Source organism: Mirounga angustirostris, unplaced genomic scaffold (assembly GCF_029215605.1).
Source record: "Mirounga angustirostris isolate CCGP_5_RB_7025 unplaced genomic scaffold, mMirAng1.0.hap1 SCAF_6, whole genome shotgun sequence".
NCBI lineage: Eukaryota > Metazoa > Chordata > Mammalia > Carnivora > Phocidae > Mirounga > Mirounga angustirostris.
In genome coordinates, this window is record NW_026991714.1 from 28,916,796 (window position 1) to 28,934,249 (window position 17,454).

Below are 17,454 nucleotides of genomic sequence, written 5' to 3' on the forward strand. Positions count from 1 at the left end.
CATAAGTATGAACATTTCCACCAGGCAGATTCCTAGAAATGGAATTGCTGGGTCAAAGCGTGTATAATTTTAAACCTTGGTCAACGCTGCCAAACTGTTCTCCAAAAAGGCTACAATGACTATGACAGTGCCCTTTCCACACACCCTCACCAACACCAGATATGATTAATCCATTACAGAATTGCTTTTATCATGAGCAACACGCCCCCCACCCCACCCCCGCCGTGGGCTTTAATTAAAATGGAAGTGTGGGGGGCCCCTGCTGTTTGGCAGGCACGGTGCTAAGCAGGGCGCTTGCCTTATCTCTAACTCCCCCCCGAGGCTGGCATCGCTATCGTTCTCCTTTGCAAGAGGAAGAACTTCACCAGTAAGAGGCAAGACTTTAAATCGGTCTGGCCCTGCGGCTCCTGCCCACAGCGTCTCCCCTGTGGGACCACCGGACCAAGTCTGGCTGGAGTCCGTCTGGAGGCGCTCCCAGAAAGGCGGGTGCGCGGAGTGAGTCCGCTCTTTGCCTCCAGCCTCCCGTGTCTCCTCTCCCAGTCGCCACTGGAGGCAGTGGAACCGCATCTTTCGCTGGAAGTGCCATGACGTGATCAAGTCCAAGGTCTTCTATTGGCTGGTGATCCTGGTCATTGCCCTCAACACCCTGTCAATCGCCTCCGAGCACCACAACCAGCCTCTGTGGCTGACCCACTTGCAAGGTGAGACACAACAGAGTGAAGCCGGGAAGAGGACAGATGAGGCCAATGGCCAAAGCCAGCCAGTAGCAGCTCAGGTTTGGCAGAAGACGTCAGGCAGATATTGACATTGTTTTCTAGAAATTACAGGCTGGTAGTACTTCTTTCCTCGTGGCATTACCAGGGGATAGAGCAACGCTTTGGGAAGCCCAGGCGTCTGGGTAGAGGATCACAATTTCGGATACCGAACATAAGGATTACGAGCAATCTAGATCTCCAAGCATCCACGTTCAAATTCTACTCCCAAAACAGCAATCTTTCACCAACTATTTATTGCATGCATACTATATGTAAGGCATAGAAAAAGAACTCAGATGCGGAGAGAATTAATATACTGCTTTTGCCTTCCAGGAGCGTTCTTAGCCAGAGGAGAAGATAGATGCTCACGAATAATGTCAAATCCATATAGGGACGGCAACAATAGAGGCAAATATGAGGTAGTAAGAGAAGGATTACAGGGGAGGAATGTTGGAGCTCCATGGATCTTAAAGAATAAGTAGATGAGCCCCCCAGCAGTCAAAGGGAGGGGAGGATTCCCACAGAAGGAACAGCATGTGCAAAGATGTGCAGATATAGAACAGTATGGAGAATTCAGGGAGCTGTAAGAACTTCATATGTGACTGAGAGCAGCAGGAGGGGTGTTTGCTCATAGAGGCCCTTAAATACTTGAGTAAAATGTGGGGACTTTAAGCCTCAGGTGATGGGAAGCTAATGAAAAGTTGTCAGCAGGAATAGAACACGATCAGACTGGAGTTTCTGAAAGATCAGCTTTGGTGGAAGTCAAGTCAGCCTCATCCCCATGATAGATGTGCCTCTGCATGTGGAGCTCTGGACTGCGAAAAGGCAGAGACTAAGAGAACCGGGAGACCAGTCCCAACATGGTGGACCAACTAAGTGCGCTCCCCACTGTAGACACATAGCAATGCTGCCTAAGTCATAATAACAATATTTCAAAGAAAGGCAAGGAAGTCTCTGGATGGCAGAAATAAAGAAACCACTGAAAGCCAGAGCAGGAGCTCATGAGTTGATTTCCAGGAACATTCTAGACCTAGAGCTAAACTCTAAAGGGTGGTGGTTGGGTTCTTAATGCGCATGCAGGGACAGGAGACTGGTCCCACAGCCTGGGTGAGGTGAGGAACAGAACTGACCCCCTGCATAGAGCCAGAGCCTAGGGCTGCCCTTATGTGAGGGAAGCAAAAATTTCACCACATTGGGCCAGGGAAAGAAGGTGGAAGTTTATCCGTGCTGGAGGCTCTGGGAATAAGGAAAAATGTCTCAGGTGAAAAATTGAAACCCAATCTATGCCCTGTATAAGTATGGGGTCCAATTTGCACTGTTCCATATGGTATAGGGACCCTAAGCTAAGATAGTAACATAAAAAACTAGTCACAGGCAAGTGAAACCCCTGTGGTGCCCAGCAGAAGCAAACACAAGCCACCCCTTAGGGATGCTTCTCAACCCAAGGCATACAGAATTCCTGCAGGGAAAATGTTTCCCAAAGAAGAGCTCACAACAAAACAATCGCAAACCAAATTAGGAAGAGGGCCACCCTGAGGAAGAATTATCAAGCACAACCAACAGGAGTTAGCAACCCCAGGAGCCTAAAGTAGTAGAACAGTACAAAAGACACTATGCTTAAAGTGATGAAAAAGATAAAAGAAGGGATATAACGAGAAAAGAAGACTGTCTTTTCCTATGGGAAGGCGCTAGGGAAAAATGCACTAGATGAGATGCATGCATGCATGCATTCATTGCCACCAATCTTCTCGAGATCCCCTTGACTTTGCCAAGCATTGCCAATGCATTGTCAATGCCCAAATGTGGACAAGATGTGAATACTGTCCACCAAAAGGAGTCAGAGATTTGAGGTTCCTGACCTATGCAGATAAATGGGTGGTAGCGCCACTTACTGAGATGGGGAAGGCAATCAATGGCTGGGTGTGTTTGGGGGTGGGGGAGGATGGGCAGTACTCAGCAACTTAGTCTTGGGCATGTTGAGTTTGAGGTACCTTTGAGATATCCCAATGGAAATGTCAAGAAGGCAGATGGAAAAACAGGTCTGGAACTCAATGGAGAGGTCTGAGTTGAAGAATTAAAATTCAGGAGTCATTGGCAGGGATGGCCATTGAAGCGACAGTCTTAGAAGATAGCACCAGACCAGCAGAGGATAGCATATGCTAAATGTACAGCTCAAGGTCAGCATCCAAAGATTAGGTAAAGAATTGCATCTGCAGAGGAAGCTTGGGAAAAGCAGGAGAAGCAGAAGAAATCCAGAGGGATATGGGGTCACAGAAGCTAAGGAAAGAGAATATTTGAAAAAGCAAAGCTGGTCAACTGTGCCCAGGGCTTCTGGGAGGTCAGGAAAAAATGAGGGTTAAAATGCCCATTGGATTTAGTGACCTGGAAGTCATTGGTAAGCCTGAGAGAGTTTGTTGGTGGTGTGATCAGGTGGACCCAGTTAGGTATGAATTAGAGAGCAAATAGGGCAGGGCAGGGTGGGCAGAAGTGAAGGGATCCAAGTAGATAACTCTCTGGAAGTTTGGCTGTGATAGGGAGGAGAGAGCTAGGGCAGCAGCTACGGGGAAAATGGGGACTTGGGCATTTAAAAATGGTGATGGGAGAATCCAGTTGAAAGAAGTTAAACACACAAGAAAGAAAAGGGATCATTGACAGTGGATTTTGTGAGGTGGGGGTTGGGGGGTGGGCAAAGCATAGGTGGACAGGTTGGCTTTGGATAGGTGGAGGACCCCCTCCTCCAGCAGGAGAGAAGGACGTGTACAGTAATGAGAGAGTGGCAGAGCTTAATTAACTTAAGTGAAATTAAAAGTAATAAGACTCACTTGAGTTAAATGTGGTATGGTTTAGCGTTTGAGAAATTTACATCAGCGTTCCTTCAGTGGGCAAACATTCGCCAGGTTTTACGGATTTTGGGAGTGGAAAAGGGATGATGTTTTGGAAACATGGTGAGGGTGCTTGGGGCGGAGGGCTCGGCCAAGGCAGAGGCCTGGAGGCAGGGCGGGGAGGGAGGGAGAGAGCAGCGCTGAGGCTGGGTCGCCCACCCTGCAGACGTGGCCAACCGGGTGCTGCTGGCCCTCTTCACCATCGAGATGCTGATGAAGATATACGGGCTGGGACTGCACCAGTACTTCATGTCCATCTTCAACCGCTTCGACTGCTTCGTGGTGTGCAGCGGCATCCTGGAGATCCTGCTCGTGGAATGGGGCGCCATGAGCCCCCTGGGCATCTCCGTGCTGCGCTGCATCCGCCTCCTTAGGATCTTCAAGATCACCAAGTGAGCTCCGGGCGGCGGGCAGGCGCGGCTCCCGGGGGGACCCAAGAGGACAGCGTGCCTGGTCTGGTCCGCACGGGCTCATTCCCTGTGGTCTGGGGTCTGGGCAAGTTCACATGTGGCCTCTTGCCCAGGACTTCCCTCCCTCCTTGAAAGAAATGACTTTCCCCTGTTGACCTCATTCCTTTATTTTTTCCTCCTTACCTCTTACCATCTTGTGGCAGGGCCGGGATGCTGGGGGGCGTGGAGAGGAGAGAGGAAAGAGGATAAGAAGAGCGTGGGAGAGGGAGGAAGGAGAGGAAGATGAGAGGAAAGGAGAAGTGGGGAAAGGCGATGGAAATGAGGAGGCGGAATGAATAAGGAGGGAGGGAGCGTGGTGAGGGAGCAGAGACGTGCTCATCGGTTTCCCAGGGTTTATTGGGCACCCTCCTGAGCTGGGGACTGTGCTAGGCACAGGGGGTGCAGGGGTGCATGGGAGAGACGTGGTCCTTACTCTCATGGGGTCTGCAGTCTGGTGGTGTGACGCCCCTTCTCCCTCTGTGTCCCCTCAGGCCTGAGCCTTTGCCCTAGCCTGGCCAGACCTCAGGCAGTCCACGGAGGGGGCGCTGGAGGGGGGCGCTGCTCCTCTCTACCTGTGACCCTCTGCCTTCAGGTACTGGACATCTCTGAGCAACCTGGTGGCGTCCCTGCTCAACTCCATCCGCTCTATCGCCTCCTTACTGCTGCTACTCTTCCTCTTCATCATCATCTTCGCCCTGCTGGGCATGCAGCTCTTCGGGGGCAGGTATGACTTTGAGGACATGGAGGTACGGCGCAGCAACTTTGACAACTTCCCGCAGGCCCTCATCAGTGTCTTCCAGGTAGGCGGTGCTGCAGGTGCTGAATCGCACTTCTGTCCTTCAGGAGTAGGGTGGGCATCACCTCCTCCAGGAAGCCTTCTCGGATCTGCTGGTTTGAGTTCAAGGTCCCTATCCAGGCTCCGTCTTCCCCTGTGCTCCTCTCCATTGCAATAGTTGCTATTTGTCTCCTCCACCCTCCAACCTAGGAGCTGCGCCCAATTTGACCTATTTGTCTCTGTCCCTGGTACCTAGCAGAGTTCTGGCCCATAGCAGGGTCACTGATGCTGACTGAATGGCGTCCAGGGGCCTGTTTCTCTCCCATGCACTACTCCTCTCTCTGAGCGTAGAGTCAGACAGTGAGCTCTCCCCCAACAAGACTGAAAAAGCCCCAGAGAAATACCAACCGTTTCTCACTGTGAAGACATGGCTCAGCTAATGTTCTCTAGAAGCTACCAAAGGAGCGTGGCTGTGACTTACCTGAGGCCTCCAGAGCCACGGGCCTCCGGGAGGAGCTTCCTCAGTGTAGGGCAGAGAAATGCTCCCCTATGTTAGAGCCGGCACTCACGAGGAACATCACCTTGTTGGCACCAGTGAGAAGGGCAGTGTGTGGCCATCAGCTGGTCTTATAGATGACCTCACCCTCTCTTCCATTCACCCCATGGCTGGTCGGCCATCACGTCTGACAAGGCACTTGACATTTCACACTAGTTCTGGAGGCTGGGAGGCCGGGAGGCCTGGGTGGGCTCAGTACAGTTAAGCCTGGGCATTAGGAACAGAGACAGGGAGGTGGTGACCCCACAGTCAAACTCCTTGGCCCTGGAGAGGCAGCAGTAATATTTCTGACCATTGGAAGAGGTTCCAGGAGGAGAGCCGGGACCTTTCATCCTGGCCGTGGATGAAGAGAGGAAAGGTCTAGGGGCATTTTGGGCCATGTGGTCCCGAGAGAAGACCCTCGAGTCCCTCTGTGCCACCCCCCACTGTGTTCCTTCTCCCTCTAGGTCCTGACAGGTGAAGACTGGAACTCCATGATGTATAACGGGATCATGGCCTACGGCGGACCGTCCTACCCGGGGGTGCTAGTGTGTGTTTATTTCATCATCCTTTTCGTCTGTGGCAATTGTATCCCCTTGGGAGGAAGAGGGCACAGAAAAGAGCTGAGGGAGGGGGTGGGAGAGACGGTCTGAAAACAGGGGGTCAAGGGCACGCATATGCCAGGCAGCAGGCCCTCTGGCTGGAGGGGCGCCCCCAGACTCATGGTGCGGGGCAGGGGCTAGGACATAGCATATAGCAAGTGCAGGATAATTCCTTCCACTGGGAAAGTTCAAGGACTACAGAGGTGACTGGTTATAGGCGGAAGGATTTCATCCCAGAGAGGCTGGTGAGCCTGGAGCAGGCAGGAGGAAGGACAAGTTTTGGCTGTGGGGCCATGAAGATGGTGGGCAGCCTGGTCCAAAGGTTTGGGAGGGAGGGAGGGAGGAATGAGCAAAGAGGAGCCCGAGAATGAGGCAAGCAGATGGGAGGTGAGGTGGATGGGGCAGGAAGAGCCAGCAGTTCCCCGGGGGTTCTGATGTCTGCACATGGAATTTGGTATTATGAGTAGAGGGGGTGGGGAGGGAACCAGTGTTCCTTGAGCTCATGTGTGCCGAGCATGACGCTCACGGACAATGCCTCACTGGCTCCCCACACAGCCCCGTGTGGGAGGGGGGATCAGTCCTGGATGGGAAATGGGGGGCCCTCAAGGCTCATCATGGGCACCCCTGTGCAGCCAGGCTTCCCTGAGGATGCTCGCCCATGTCCTCGTGCCCATGCCATCCCATGTGGTAGTTCTGGCAAGAGGTTCTCTGACAAGCCCACCAAGGGAGTGGGGTTAAGTCCTGCCAACCCCTGGGCAGGGTGGGATCCTGGCCCCAGAGGTTCCCTTTCATCCACAACCCAAGACTCCTTAGCGGGATGCCCTCAGATATCCTGCTCAATGTCTTCCTGGCCATTGCTGTGGACAACCTGGCTGAGGCCGAGAGCCTGACTTCTGCCCAGAAGGCCAAGGCTGAGGAGAGAAAGCGCAGGAAGATGTCCAAGTGAGTGCTACATCCCCAGCAGGGAGGGACGTGGCGTGCTTGGTGGTGGTCTCCCAGCTCTGCACAGGCGGCTCCTTGGAGCCTGATGAGCAGGGGTTCTGCCACCATGACCCCTGCCCCAGGGGGCAGCCTTCTGCAACCAGCACATCTAGGGATGGCTGATGTCCTATGAGGTGTCCCTGGGCGCAGAACTGGAGGTGGCCTCAGGAAATGTGACGGCAGAGCCAGGCGGGTTGGACCAGGGAACCCTAGTAGGGAGTTCTAGGAATTCAGCCGGCCCTGCCACTGAGTCACCGTGCTTCTTGCTTTCCTTCTGCTGAGCCGGGGGCATGTCAAATGTGAAGTGGTGGTTGGCTTCTCTGGTCTGTTACAATTCTCTCCCTCTGCGAGTTGGTTGTGTAACTCTCCGGAGTCTGAGACTCTCCTCTAGGAGGAGACAGGTCTCCCAGACAGTGTTTCTCAAACTCTAATTGCAAATGAATCACCTGGGGATCTTGTTAAAATACTGACTCTGATTCAGGAAGTCTGGGGTGGGGTTGATGGTCTACATTTCTAACAAGCTCCCAGGTGGCGTGGATGCTGCGGGCTGGAGAACCATACTGAGTGGCTCTAGACAAAGGCCTGCTTCCTCCAGTGTCCATGCCTGCAGGAATGGTATGCCCATTCCTGGGAGGCAGGCTGGGAAGAGAAAGAGAGAAAGACCAGCAATGGTTGAGCCCCACCTTGGACCAAACCATGCTCCCACACTGAATTCTTTATGAAAAAGGTGCAAAGCCACTTTCCACCCATTTACCCATCAATGAACACTGAGTGTGGCTGACCAGTGAGCCATATTTAGCCACAGGCCCAAGCTGGGCATCATGCCCTCTCATCACAGACTTGCCCAGGCCTGCAACCTTTCCCTTTTGGCAGCCTACACTGTTCCATCCTCCACAGAGCCCCCTGAGCCCTTGGTGCAGGATCCCCCTGAGGGTGCCATCAGACTAAGCAAATCCCCGAGAACTGTCTGGTTGGGCTTCCACTGTGGGCTTCCTCGGTTTTTTAACTCAGGGGTCTCCCAGACAAGTCAGAGGAGGAGAAATCAGTGATGGCCAAGAAGCTGGAACAGAAACCCAAGGGTGAGGGCATCCCTACCACCGCCAAGGTGAGCGTATCATGTGGGGTATTTTCAGAGGCAGGATGGGGAGGAACTCTGCAAGTCCTCTGGGTCACCCCCATGACTTAGGGTACTGGTGGGTGGGTAGGGAGGTGGAGAGGGACTATCTGCTTGGTTATCAGCCAGGTGAGGGCATCTGTCTCCACTCTACTGGAGAGAAAGTCAATGGCTACACTCCCACAAGGAATCCTTTGTACTGAGAGGCACAGATGCCCCAGTCTGGGAACCAGAATTCCTCAGAGTCCCAGCTTCCTACCCCAGTCAGGGTGTCTCCTGCCCCACTTGACACCTCCTGTTCCATTGTGAGACCCAGACAGGATGCCCACCACTTCCTGCTTGCTCCAGCCTCGCTCTGCTCAACCCTTCTGGAAGCTGAGGAAGCAGAGGTCAGAGGGTTGGGGAGATGGGCCCCAGAGAACTAAACTCGGAGTGCCATGCACAGGCTCAGACAGGCTGAGGTCTTGGCAACTCATCTGACCATTCTGGGCCTGGCTTCTCATTTGTAAAGAGGGAATGATCCTAATATTCCCTACTCCCCAGGCTGTAGGGAGGATTGAGCTACCGCCCACACTGACCCTCCAGTAAATGCTCAGTAAGCGGAAACTGCAGGTTTGCTTTCGTCATCTTCATTGTATTCCTTCCGACAGCTGAAAATCGATGAATTTGAATCTAATGTCAATGAAGAGAAGGATCCCTACCCTTCAGCTGACTTCCCAGGTGAGGATCCTGGGACTGTCAGGGGTGTATCCTGGGGCTGATTTCTCTCCAGGGGCAATCTCTTGCGTGTCCCCTACCTGGACACTTCCATGAGGGGATCACGACACAGAGACATCCCTTCTGACCTAGTCACACATGTAAGCCATCTGCCAGCCTGCCTCTCCCTACAATACACATGATCGAAAACCCCACACATTCTATTTTCATTTAATTCAGCTAGTATTTGTTGAGTGTGCATTATGTACTTCAGCGCTGAGGACTCCATTTTCAAGTTTTCCATTCTGGCCACACAGAGCAGACTACAGACGAGGACATGTCTGTCTATATGGGGTAGGAGATGGACAGGTTCCTCGCCCCCAAAGTGTCCGGCAGTGCTGGGGGCTAGACTGACACATGAATAAATAGAATCTTGACTTGCACTATGGGAAAATCAAAATGAAGGAGACAAGGGTAGGGTGGGCAGGAGGGTAATACACAGCCACAGATGAACTATGAACGTCTCCCAAATGCAAATAACCGTGGCTGCCGCAGAAAACCATTCATCTGTGCCAAGGAGAGAACACCTTGGGAAGAGCAGAACCAGGCTGGGCTCATGTGAAAGAGCCACGTGGAAGAGGCCTGAAAGCCCCAGAGCTCTGAGGTTCTCTCTTAGCTCACTCACGGGTCCTCGAAGCACAGGGTCACTGGTGCAATTTCACGGCTATTTGTGGAATTGGCTGATTAGCATCTGTTTGCCCCAGTGACTCTTAAGCTCCAGGGGGACTTTTTGTACTCCAAATGGCACCCACGTAGGCACTCAATAAATAGAATGAATGGACACATGCAAGGATTTTGCAAAGTGAATGTGTGGGGAGCATGGAGTTGATAGAGACAGGACTAATAATATTTCTTCAAATGTCTGCTAGCAATGAATATTTGGGTTTTAAAATAATTCATCTCAAGCTGTTTCATCTAAGGACCATGACCTAGCAGATGAGCGTGGCTGGTGTGCCGGGGAAAATGGCTGACCCAGGAAATGGGAGGTTAAGGAAAGGGAAAAGGGTTAGAAAGAAGGGGGAGGGTAGAGGGTCAAGGGGATGTGGGGTGGGCAGTTGGAAGAGAGTTCTCACCAAGGAGGTTGAATATGTTTATCCTGCTTCTTTCCAAAGACCACTTGAAATGGCTTAAGCTTAGGACAAAATATATGTACAATGAAATTAACAAAATGGGCATAGACAAGGGAAAAAAGAAAGCAAATATACTAACTCTAAGAATGAACAGTTTCTTCCATTAAGCAGAAGATGTGTTTCAGGGTCCTTGGCACCCAGGGCAAGATGGGAAGTGTCACATTAGGACACTGGAAGGAGAAAGGGTGGTGAAGCTGAGAGCCTGTGCGGAGAGCAGAATCGAGTGGAGAGAGCAGAATATAGTGGCTCTTTCTGGGCTTCCCCAAGGGGCTCTGTCAGGGGGCCAGTAGAGGTAGGGATGAGGTGACTATGGGGTGAGGGCAACAAGAGACTGGGCAAGACCTGCACAATGAGGGGCACCCCGACTTTTGACAGTGCCCTCCAGTTTGATCACTGAATCCTCGCCTCCCCCTTCTCCCTGAGGAGCTCAGGTAGTCAGCTGTCTCATAAGGCCATAAGACCTACCAATAAACCTAGAGGGTCCATCTCTTCCTCCTCTACCCCTCCCACCCTGGTATCTGCCTCCGTACTGGCGACTGGCTGAAGCTCAAGGAATATTGATTTTTTTTTTTTTTCATGCTGGCAGTTCCTCTCTGAAATGATTATTTTTAGAATCCTAGCCCAGGAGAGGAACTCAGAGTCTATTTATTTCAACAAGCCTCCTGCCCCTAATCAATTTCACAAATTGAGAAGTTGAAGCCCAAGAAGGACAGTGACTTGCCTAGATGGCTCAGCAAGTTAGGGGCAGAGCCTGGACCACACCTCAGGTCTCAACTGAAGCAGGGTCCCCTCTCTACTTCCCAGCTGCGAGCATTTGGGATGGTGTGAGTCCAGCCCTGAGGCAGAAGATGAAACAGCAAGGCTCCTTGACTTTGCTCCTGGCCCCACTTCAGGAGGGTTCTGGGACCGACACTTTTCCCTGACAGTTCACACCTACTCCCTGAGGGGAAAGGGAGATGCCTGGGCTGGACTCTGCTGACATCCTCGTGGCCAGCATTGACCTGCTACCACCCTCACTTTCTGGTTGCTGGGGGTTCATGGCTGCATTCAGAGCACAGAAGCCTGGGGAGCAGTAAAGTATGTAAAGATGCCCCCGATTTCTCTTTCTCCCCTCCCCACAGGCGATGATGAAGAAGATGAGCCTGAGATTCCCGTGAGCCCTCGACCACGCCCCCTAGCTGAGCTGCAGCTGAAAGAGAAGGCAGTACCCATTCCAGAAGCCAGCTCCTTCTTCATCTTCAGCCCCACCAACAAGTGGGTGGCCCCATGGCTGCTGTGTTGGGTGACTGATGGGGCTCTCAAAAAGGGCTGGTTTCTGCTCTGAAAAGACCCCTTTCTCCTGATTCTCTGGGCTTACAATTACACCGTGAGAAACTGACTCCCTTAACTAAGATCTTGCGCCCTGTTTAAAATGCTAGTTTCTCTGGGAGAAGTAGTGCTTGAAACCTTAGCAGTTACTTACACCTAAGCGGTGTATATTTTGTATATTTTGGTTCCTTTCTGAGGGCAAATTTAGACAGGACAAGGGAATGAGAACCAGGTGAAGCTGTAGTTCTTACTGGCTTCACAGTTTTACACCTTTAAAATATGCATAGACTATAGTCATCACAGAGTTTCATCTGTCTGCTTCATGGATGGAGATCAGCCTGCCCCATTTGTTTGGCTGAAAACCACAGGGTGGCGGAGGAGTACTGGGGTGGGTGGGGGGAAGGGTTTGGTTAGGAGAGGGGACTGAGGCTGCAGGAACCGAATGAGGGGCGGGGGTCCCGCGTGTCCAGCCAGAGGACTGTTCAGATGTAGGCCATCCTTCTCCACTGACCCGGGAGGGGGGGTTCCAGTGTCTCTCTGCCAGACAGAGGCTGGAGAGGCCTGAGTGCCCGAGAGCTCACAGCTCTCCTGATCCCCTTGCCGTCCCCCCAACAGGATCCGTGTCTTGTGTCATCGTATTGTCAATGCTACCTGGTTCACCAACTTCATCCTGCTCTTCATCCTGCTCAGCAGTGCTGCACTGGCCGCTGAGGACCCCATCCGGGCCGAGTCTGTGAGGAATCAGGTGATGGTGGACCCCTGCTTTCTGCCAGCACAGCACCCCTCCCCACCCCAGGCCTCAGCCACCCGCACACTTCACTCTGATGCTCAGAGTTCAATGTATGCTCTACGCGGCCGTAGGCCATCAGAGTCTCTTAGAGTTTAAGTCCCTGGAGGGCCAAGACTGCCCAAACCACTCCTTCTGAACAGTGTTGTCACAGCATGCAGCACAGACAGGCTCTTGATGCCGAGTTTTAATGATGATGGTGATGGTTTTAATGGTGGTAGTCGTGGTGGTAGTGGTGATGGTGATGGTGATGATGGTAGTGATGGTGGTGGTGATGATGATGGTGATGGTGACAGCGATGATGATGGTGGTGATGGTGGTGGTGGTGATGGTGATGGTGGTGGTGGTGACAGCGGTGATGATGGTGCTGGTGATGATGATGGTGCTGGTGATGATGATGGTAGTGGTGGTGGTGGTGATGATGATGGTGGTGACAGCGATGATGATGGTGGTGGTGATGATGATGTGATGGTGACAGCGATGATGATGGTGACAGCAATGATAATGGTGGTGATGGTGGTGGTGGTGACAGCGTTGATGATGGTGCTGGTGATGATGATGGTGATGATGATGGTGATGGTGGTGATGGTGGTGGTGGTGACAGCGATGATGATGGTGGTGGTGATGATGGTGGTGGTGGTGGTGATGGTGATAGTGATGATGATGATGGTGGTGATGGTAATGGCAATGATGGTAGTGGTGGTGATGGTGACAGCGATGATGATGGTGGTAGTGATGATGATGGTGATGGTGACAGCGATGATGATGGTGGTGGTGATGATGATGGTGATGGTGACAGCGATGATGATGGTGACAGCGATGATGATGGTGGTGATGGTGGTGGTGGTGACAGCGATGATGATGGTGCTGGTGATGATGATGGTGATGATGATGGTGATGGTGGTGGTGATGGTGATGGTGGTGGTGGTGACAGCGATGATGATGGTGGTGGTGATGGTGATGGGGGTGGTGGTGGTGGTGATGGTGGTGATGGTGATGGTGGTGGTGATGGTGATAGTGATGATGATGATGGTGGTGATGATGATGGTGGTGGTGATGATGGTGATGGTGATAGTGATGATGATGGTGGTGATGGTAATGGCAATGATGGTAGTGGTGGTGATGGTGATGGTGGTGATGGTGGTGGTGATGATGGTGGTGGTGGTGGTGGTGATGGTGACAGCGATGATGATGGTGGTGATGATGATGGTGGTGGTGATGATGGTGATGGTGATAGTGATGATGATGATGGTGGTGATGGTAATGGCAATGATGGTAGTGGTGGTGATGGTGATGGTGGTGGTGGTGACAGCGATGATGATGGTGGTGGTGATGATGATGGTGGTGGTGGTGGTAATGGTGATAATGATGATGACTGTGGTAATGGTGGTGTTGGTAATGGCAATGATGGTGGTGGTGGTGGTGACGGTGTTGAAGATAATAATGATATCATTGTTCAGCCCTTCCTCTCATTGACTTCTGTCCCCCCTACGCTGTCACCAGATCCTTGGGTATTTTGACATCGCGTTCACCTCTGTCTTCACTGTGGAGATTGTCCTCAAGGTGAGTGAAGGCTGTAGGATAGCCTGGGTGAGCGGTGTCTACAGGCCAGGAAACAGACCTGACGTGGCTCCAACTTACACACGCTGCCCTTACTCAGAGGCCGGGTTGCAGGGAAAAGCAAGAGGAAAGCGGAGAACATCAGGGAAGGACTCACCAGACCCAGGAGAGCAGATGGGGTTGTTGCTCGTAAGCTGGGCAAGCAGGTGAGCAGGTGGCCAGGTGGGGACATGAAGTACAACCAACCTGCAGCCTGTGCACCTCTCAGCACCTCTCAGCGAGCACAACCCATCCCTATGAAGCCTTGGGCATTTTTCCCCCAGAGGGAAGGCACAGTTAGCCTAAGAATAGACCCAGGGAGCTGTGATTTGTTCCCAGACCTTTGTGACACATGACCTCTCCAGGAGTCCCCAGAGAAGTGACCTCCACCCTGGGTGGGTTTCTGGCAGCTCTGCCCTATCATGGCCCTCCCCCTCCTTACCCATAGCACATCACTGCTCTCCCATTCTCGGGCAGACACACGGAGTTCACACCGTTACCCTCACCACCGTAGAGGGTGTGGGAGGCAGAGGGAGGGCCCATCTGTGACTGAGACCCAGTAGCCCCAGCCTTTACCTTCATGACTGAAGAGGGGAGAGGGGGGCTTTGCAGGAAGAATAGCCCAGAGTAGATGCAATATGAATTCAGAACAGTTCCTTACATCAGGGCCCTTGAATACTAAAGGAGTTGAGCAGAGGGACGGTGGCTTCCCTGAGGTCCGAGAGGGCTTCCTGGAGGTGGTGGCATTAGAGTTAGACCTTGAGGTTGGACAGGACTTCATTAGGGAGAGATAGCAGGGCCAGTCCGAGAGGACAGAACAACAGCACATGCATTGTGAGAAGGGGTTTGGGATGTGCTCAGAGAGGAGAAAGTGGTCCCTTTGGGCTGGGACATAGCACAGAACGCACGGGAGGCCTGGCTTCAGAAGTCAGGAAGGCAAGTTGAGATGAAATCACCTTCAATGCCTGGAAAGGCTTTGAGCTCATCAGACTTCAAGGGTATAATGTGTTGGTGCAAAGGGCCTGGGAGATTATCACAGAGCACAGGAAAGAAGCTGAGAGACCAGCGAGAAAGTGGGGCAACGGGGACAGGAGGGGTCAGGGGCCTGTGAAGTTCTTCTGGTCCTTGCCGGGTTGTTCAGCCCGACTCAGCAATCCTCAGGGCAGAGGCGACTTCTGAAGAAGCCTTCTGGGGAGGAGGAATAGGCATTTCATCATGTTGTGCAGGGGAAAAAAGGGGCCGGGGCTTCCCCACTCTGTGGCCCCAGGGGACAGGAGACTGGGGCGCCCTATGGCCTCTGAGCAGAGAGATGAGCTCAGAGAGTCAAGTGTGGCATAACAGCCCGTGAGAAGTCCTGTTTCCAGAACTGGGAGCAGAGAATGGGAGAAACAGCCCCGAGGACGCAGCAAGGAGTGGAGTGAAGGACAGAGACCCCTGGCAGCTATTTGCCTCAGCGAGTGCCTTGTGAGCAGACAGGTGGCTCTTGCCTCGAGAAACCCTTCTTTGTGGGGACAGGCCTGTTCCCAAGCCCCCCCCCCCACCCAGGATGCTGCCTCTGCCCCCAGATGACGACCTATGGCGCCTTCCTGCACAAGGGCTCCTTCTGCCGCAACTACTTCAACATCCTGGACCTGCTGGTGGTGGCCGTGTCACTCATCTCAATGGGACTCGAGTGAGCCAGGGGCAGGGGCCGGCCTGGGGAGGGGGGTCCCCTCCTTGGAGTGGAGCCCCACCCACTGCATGCTGATGGGCCCCAAGCTGCAAGGGGAGGGATTCTCAGGGCCGGGGATGGGGGTCCAGGGCCCCCAGGGGTGTCACCAAGTGGACTGAAGGGACTGTGCTCAGTGGGCAGAGCAGTGTCCTGGAAAGTAGGAGGGGATGCAGCGAGGAGAAGGCATTCCTCCAGCAACTGCGGGGAGCACAGCCCCTACCTTTGGGGGGGCCCCACTCTGATGGGAGAAACAGAGCCTGTAGCCAGCGGGGGAGGAGTCCCTTACCGTTAGCACAAGGCGGCTTTACCCTGGGGCAGAGCACACGGGCAGCCTACGGGAGGGTGGGGAACGGTGGGAGGGCTTTCAGGTGGAGAGGCAGCAGATGGGGGGGGGCTAGGCCAGGCCAGAGCTAGCTGTCCTCAGCCCCCACCCCTCGGCTGCCCTCCCCCAGGTCCAGCGCCATCTCCGTGGTGAAAATCCTGAGAGTGCTGAGGGTGCTCAGACCCCTCCGGGCCATCAACAGAGCCAAAGGCCTGAAGGTGAGAGGGCGTGTGCAAGACCCCAGGAGCAGGAAAGAGGGGCTGCAAGGGCCTGACTCTAGAAACCTCAGCCCAGCGTGTGTTCCATCCCCTTTGCCAAATGGGAGTGGGGGGGAGGAGGAGGAGGCTGGGCAGCCCTGTGTCCCCCAGGAACGTCTCTCTGCCTCCACCTAGCTGGGAGGTAGCAAGGGATAGCAAGGGTGGGATGGTGCCGACCCGGTCTCCCTCCGCAGCACGTGGTGCAGTGCGTGTTTGTGGCCATCCGCACCATCGGGAACATCGTCCTGGTCACCACCCTCCTGCAGTTCATGTTCGCCTGCATTGGCGTCCAGCTCTTCAAGGTGAGCCCCGCCAGCGCGAGGAAACCTGCCTCCCTTCCCCAGCTCTGGGGCCAGCTGTCAGGCCAAGGCCAGAGCTGGTCTGTTCCTTGCCTCTAAGCAAAGGGAGCCCCAAACTGTGCAAACAGATGTCCTTGAGTGCACAGGGTTGTGAGGCTAAGCCATCTGGAGTCTGGATGCGGTTTCCTGGGTGATACCCCTCCCTGGCCCCCGTGGCTCTGCTGGCCGCCATGGCCATTGCACCTGCTGTCTTCCTGGCTCTCCGTGGCTTCTCCTTGAGGATGGAGGCCCCTCCCCTACCTGCCGGGCCCTGTGAGCACCCCTGCCGCCCCTCCCATCCTGCCAAGCTTGTCTAAACATGCTCCTCACTCCAGCCCCGTCCACTCCACTTTCTTGAGTCAGCTAGGCTTCTGCACCCCATTCTCCCGGCTGCTATGTCTGGCATCATTCCTATCTACCAGGAGCCTCTGAGGGAGGGAGGCCATCATTCTAGTCTGGGAGCTGCCTCATTCTGTTCTCACCTTCCTGGGAGGACACAGCTCTGCAGTTCCTCTCTAGGAATCAGCCCTGCAAGGATGTCCCCTCCCACCCAGCTGATTTCTGGATGCCTCCGGCTTTCACACAGAAATTGGTATCTGAGTACATTTCCCAACACCCTTGACACTGTCTCTCGCGACGCGATCTTCTCCTGCCCCCCGGAGCATGATAATCACGATGATGTCACCTCAGTCAGACTTAGGCAATGGCATCCTCTTACAATCATTCACTCATTCAACAACATTTATGGAGCATTGTCTCTGGGCCAGGGCCTCTGCTAAGGCTGAGAAGGGGTCAGGGGTCATGAAGCAAACCTCACAAGTCTCTCCCTGTGGGCAGGGAGCAGGCTTTGGGGAGAGCAGTCAGGATGGGGTTCCCAGATGACCTGAAGGGAGATGGGTCCTGTGGGTTACTGTTCTGGAGCGGCGGAGGGGGCATCACCCAGGAAACCGCGTCGAGATTGAGATAGCTGAGCCTCAAAACAGTGCTTACTGTGATCTGCGTGGGACCTTCTCCTAGCTCCAGCAGAGGGCTGCCCCCTTCCCTCATCCTCCTGCCCCCTCCACTGCCAGGCCAGGGGCCCTGGGTCCTCCTGAGGGCAGAGTCTGTGTCTGACTCATCCCTGACCCGGGCACCCAGCCTGGGCCTGGCCTGT

The 17,454-nt window shown here is 53.8% G+C and overlaps 1 protein-coding gene across 2 annotated transcripts in view; it reads left to right on the forward strand.

Annotated features, from left to right (window-relative positions):
- Positions 1-17,454, forward strand: part of CACNA1S (calcium voltage-gated channel subunit alpha1 S) — a 69,898-nt gene that overhangs the window by 28,769 nt on the left and 23,675 nt on the right. For both annotated transcript variants that reach the window (XM_045877067.3, XM_045877068.3), the window contains exons 10-22: positions 541-701; positions 3,804-4,029; positions 4,679-4,886; positions 5,864-5,984; positions 6,826-6,940; positions 7,991-8,084; positions 8,744-8,813; positions 11,101-11,233; positions 11,903-12,032; positions 13,578-13,637; positions 15,239-15,345; positions 15,837-15,924; positions 16,158-16,265. In XM_045877067.3, coding sequence (XP_045733023.2) covers positions 541-701; positions 3,804-4,029; positions 4,679-4,886; positions 5,864-5,984; positions 6,826-6,940; positions 7,991-8,084; positions 8,744-8,813; positions 11,101-11,233; positions 11,903-12,032; positions 13,578-13,637; positions 15,239-15,345; positions 15,837-15,924; positions 16,158-16,265 — 1,621 coding nt within the window. The remainder of the gene's footprint in view (positions 1-540; positions 702-3,803; positions 4,030-4,678; positions 4,887-5,863; positions 5,985-6,825; positions 6,941-7,990; positions 8,085-8,743; positions 8,814-11,100; positions 11,234-11,902; positions 12,033-13,577; positions 13,638-15,238; positions 15,346-15,836; positions 15,925-16,157; positions 16,266-17,454) is intronic.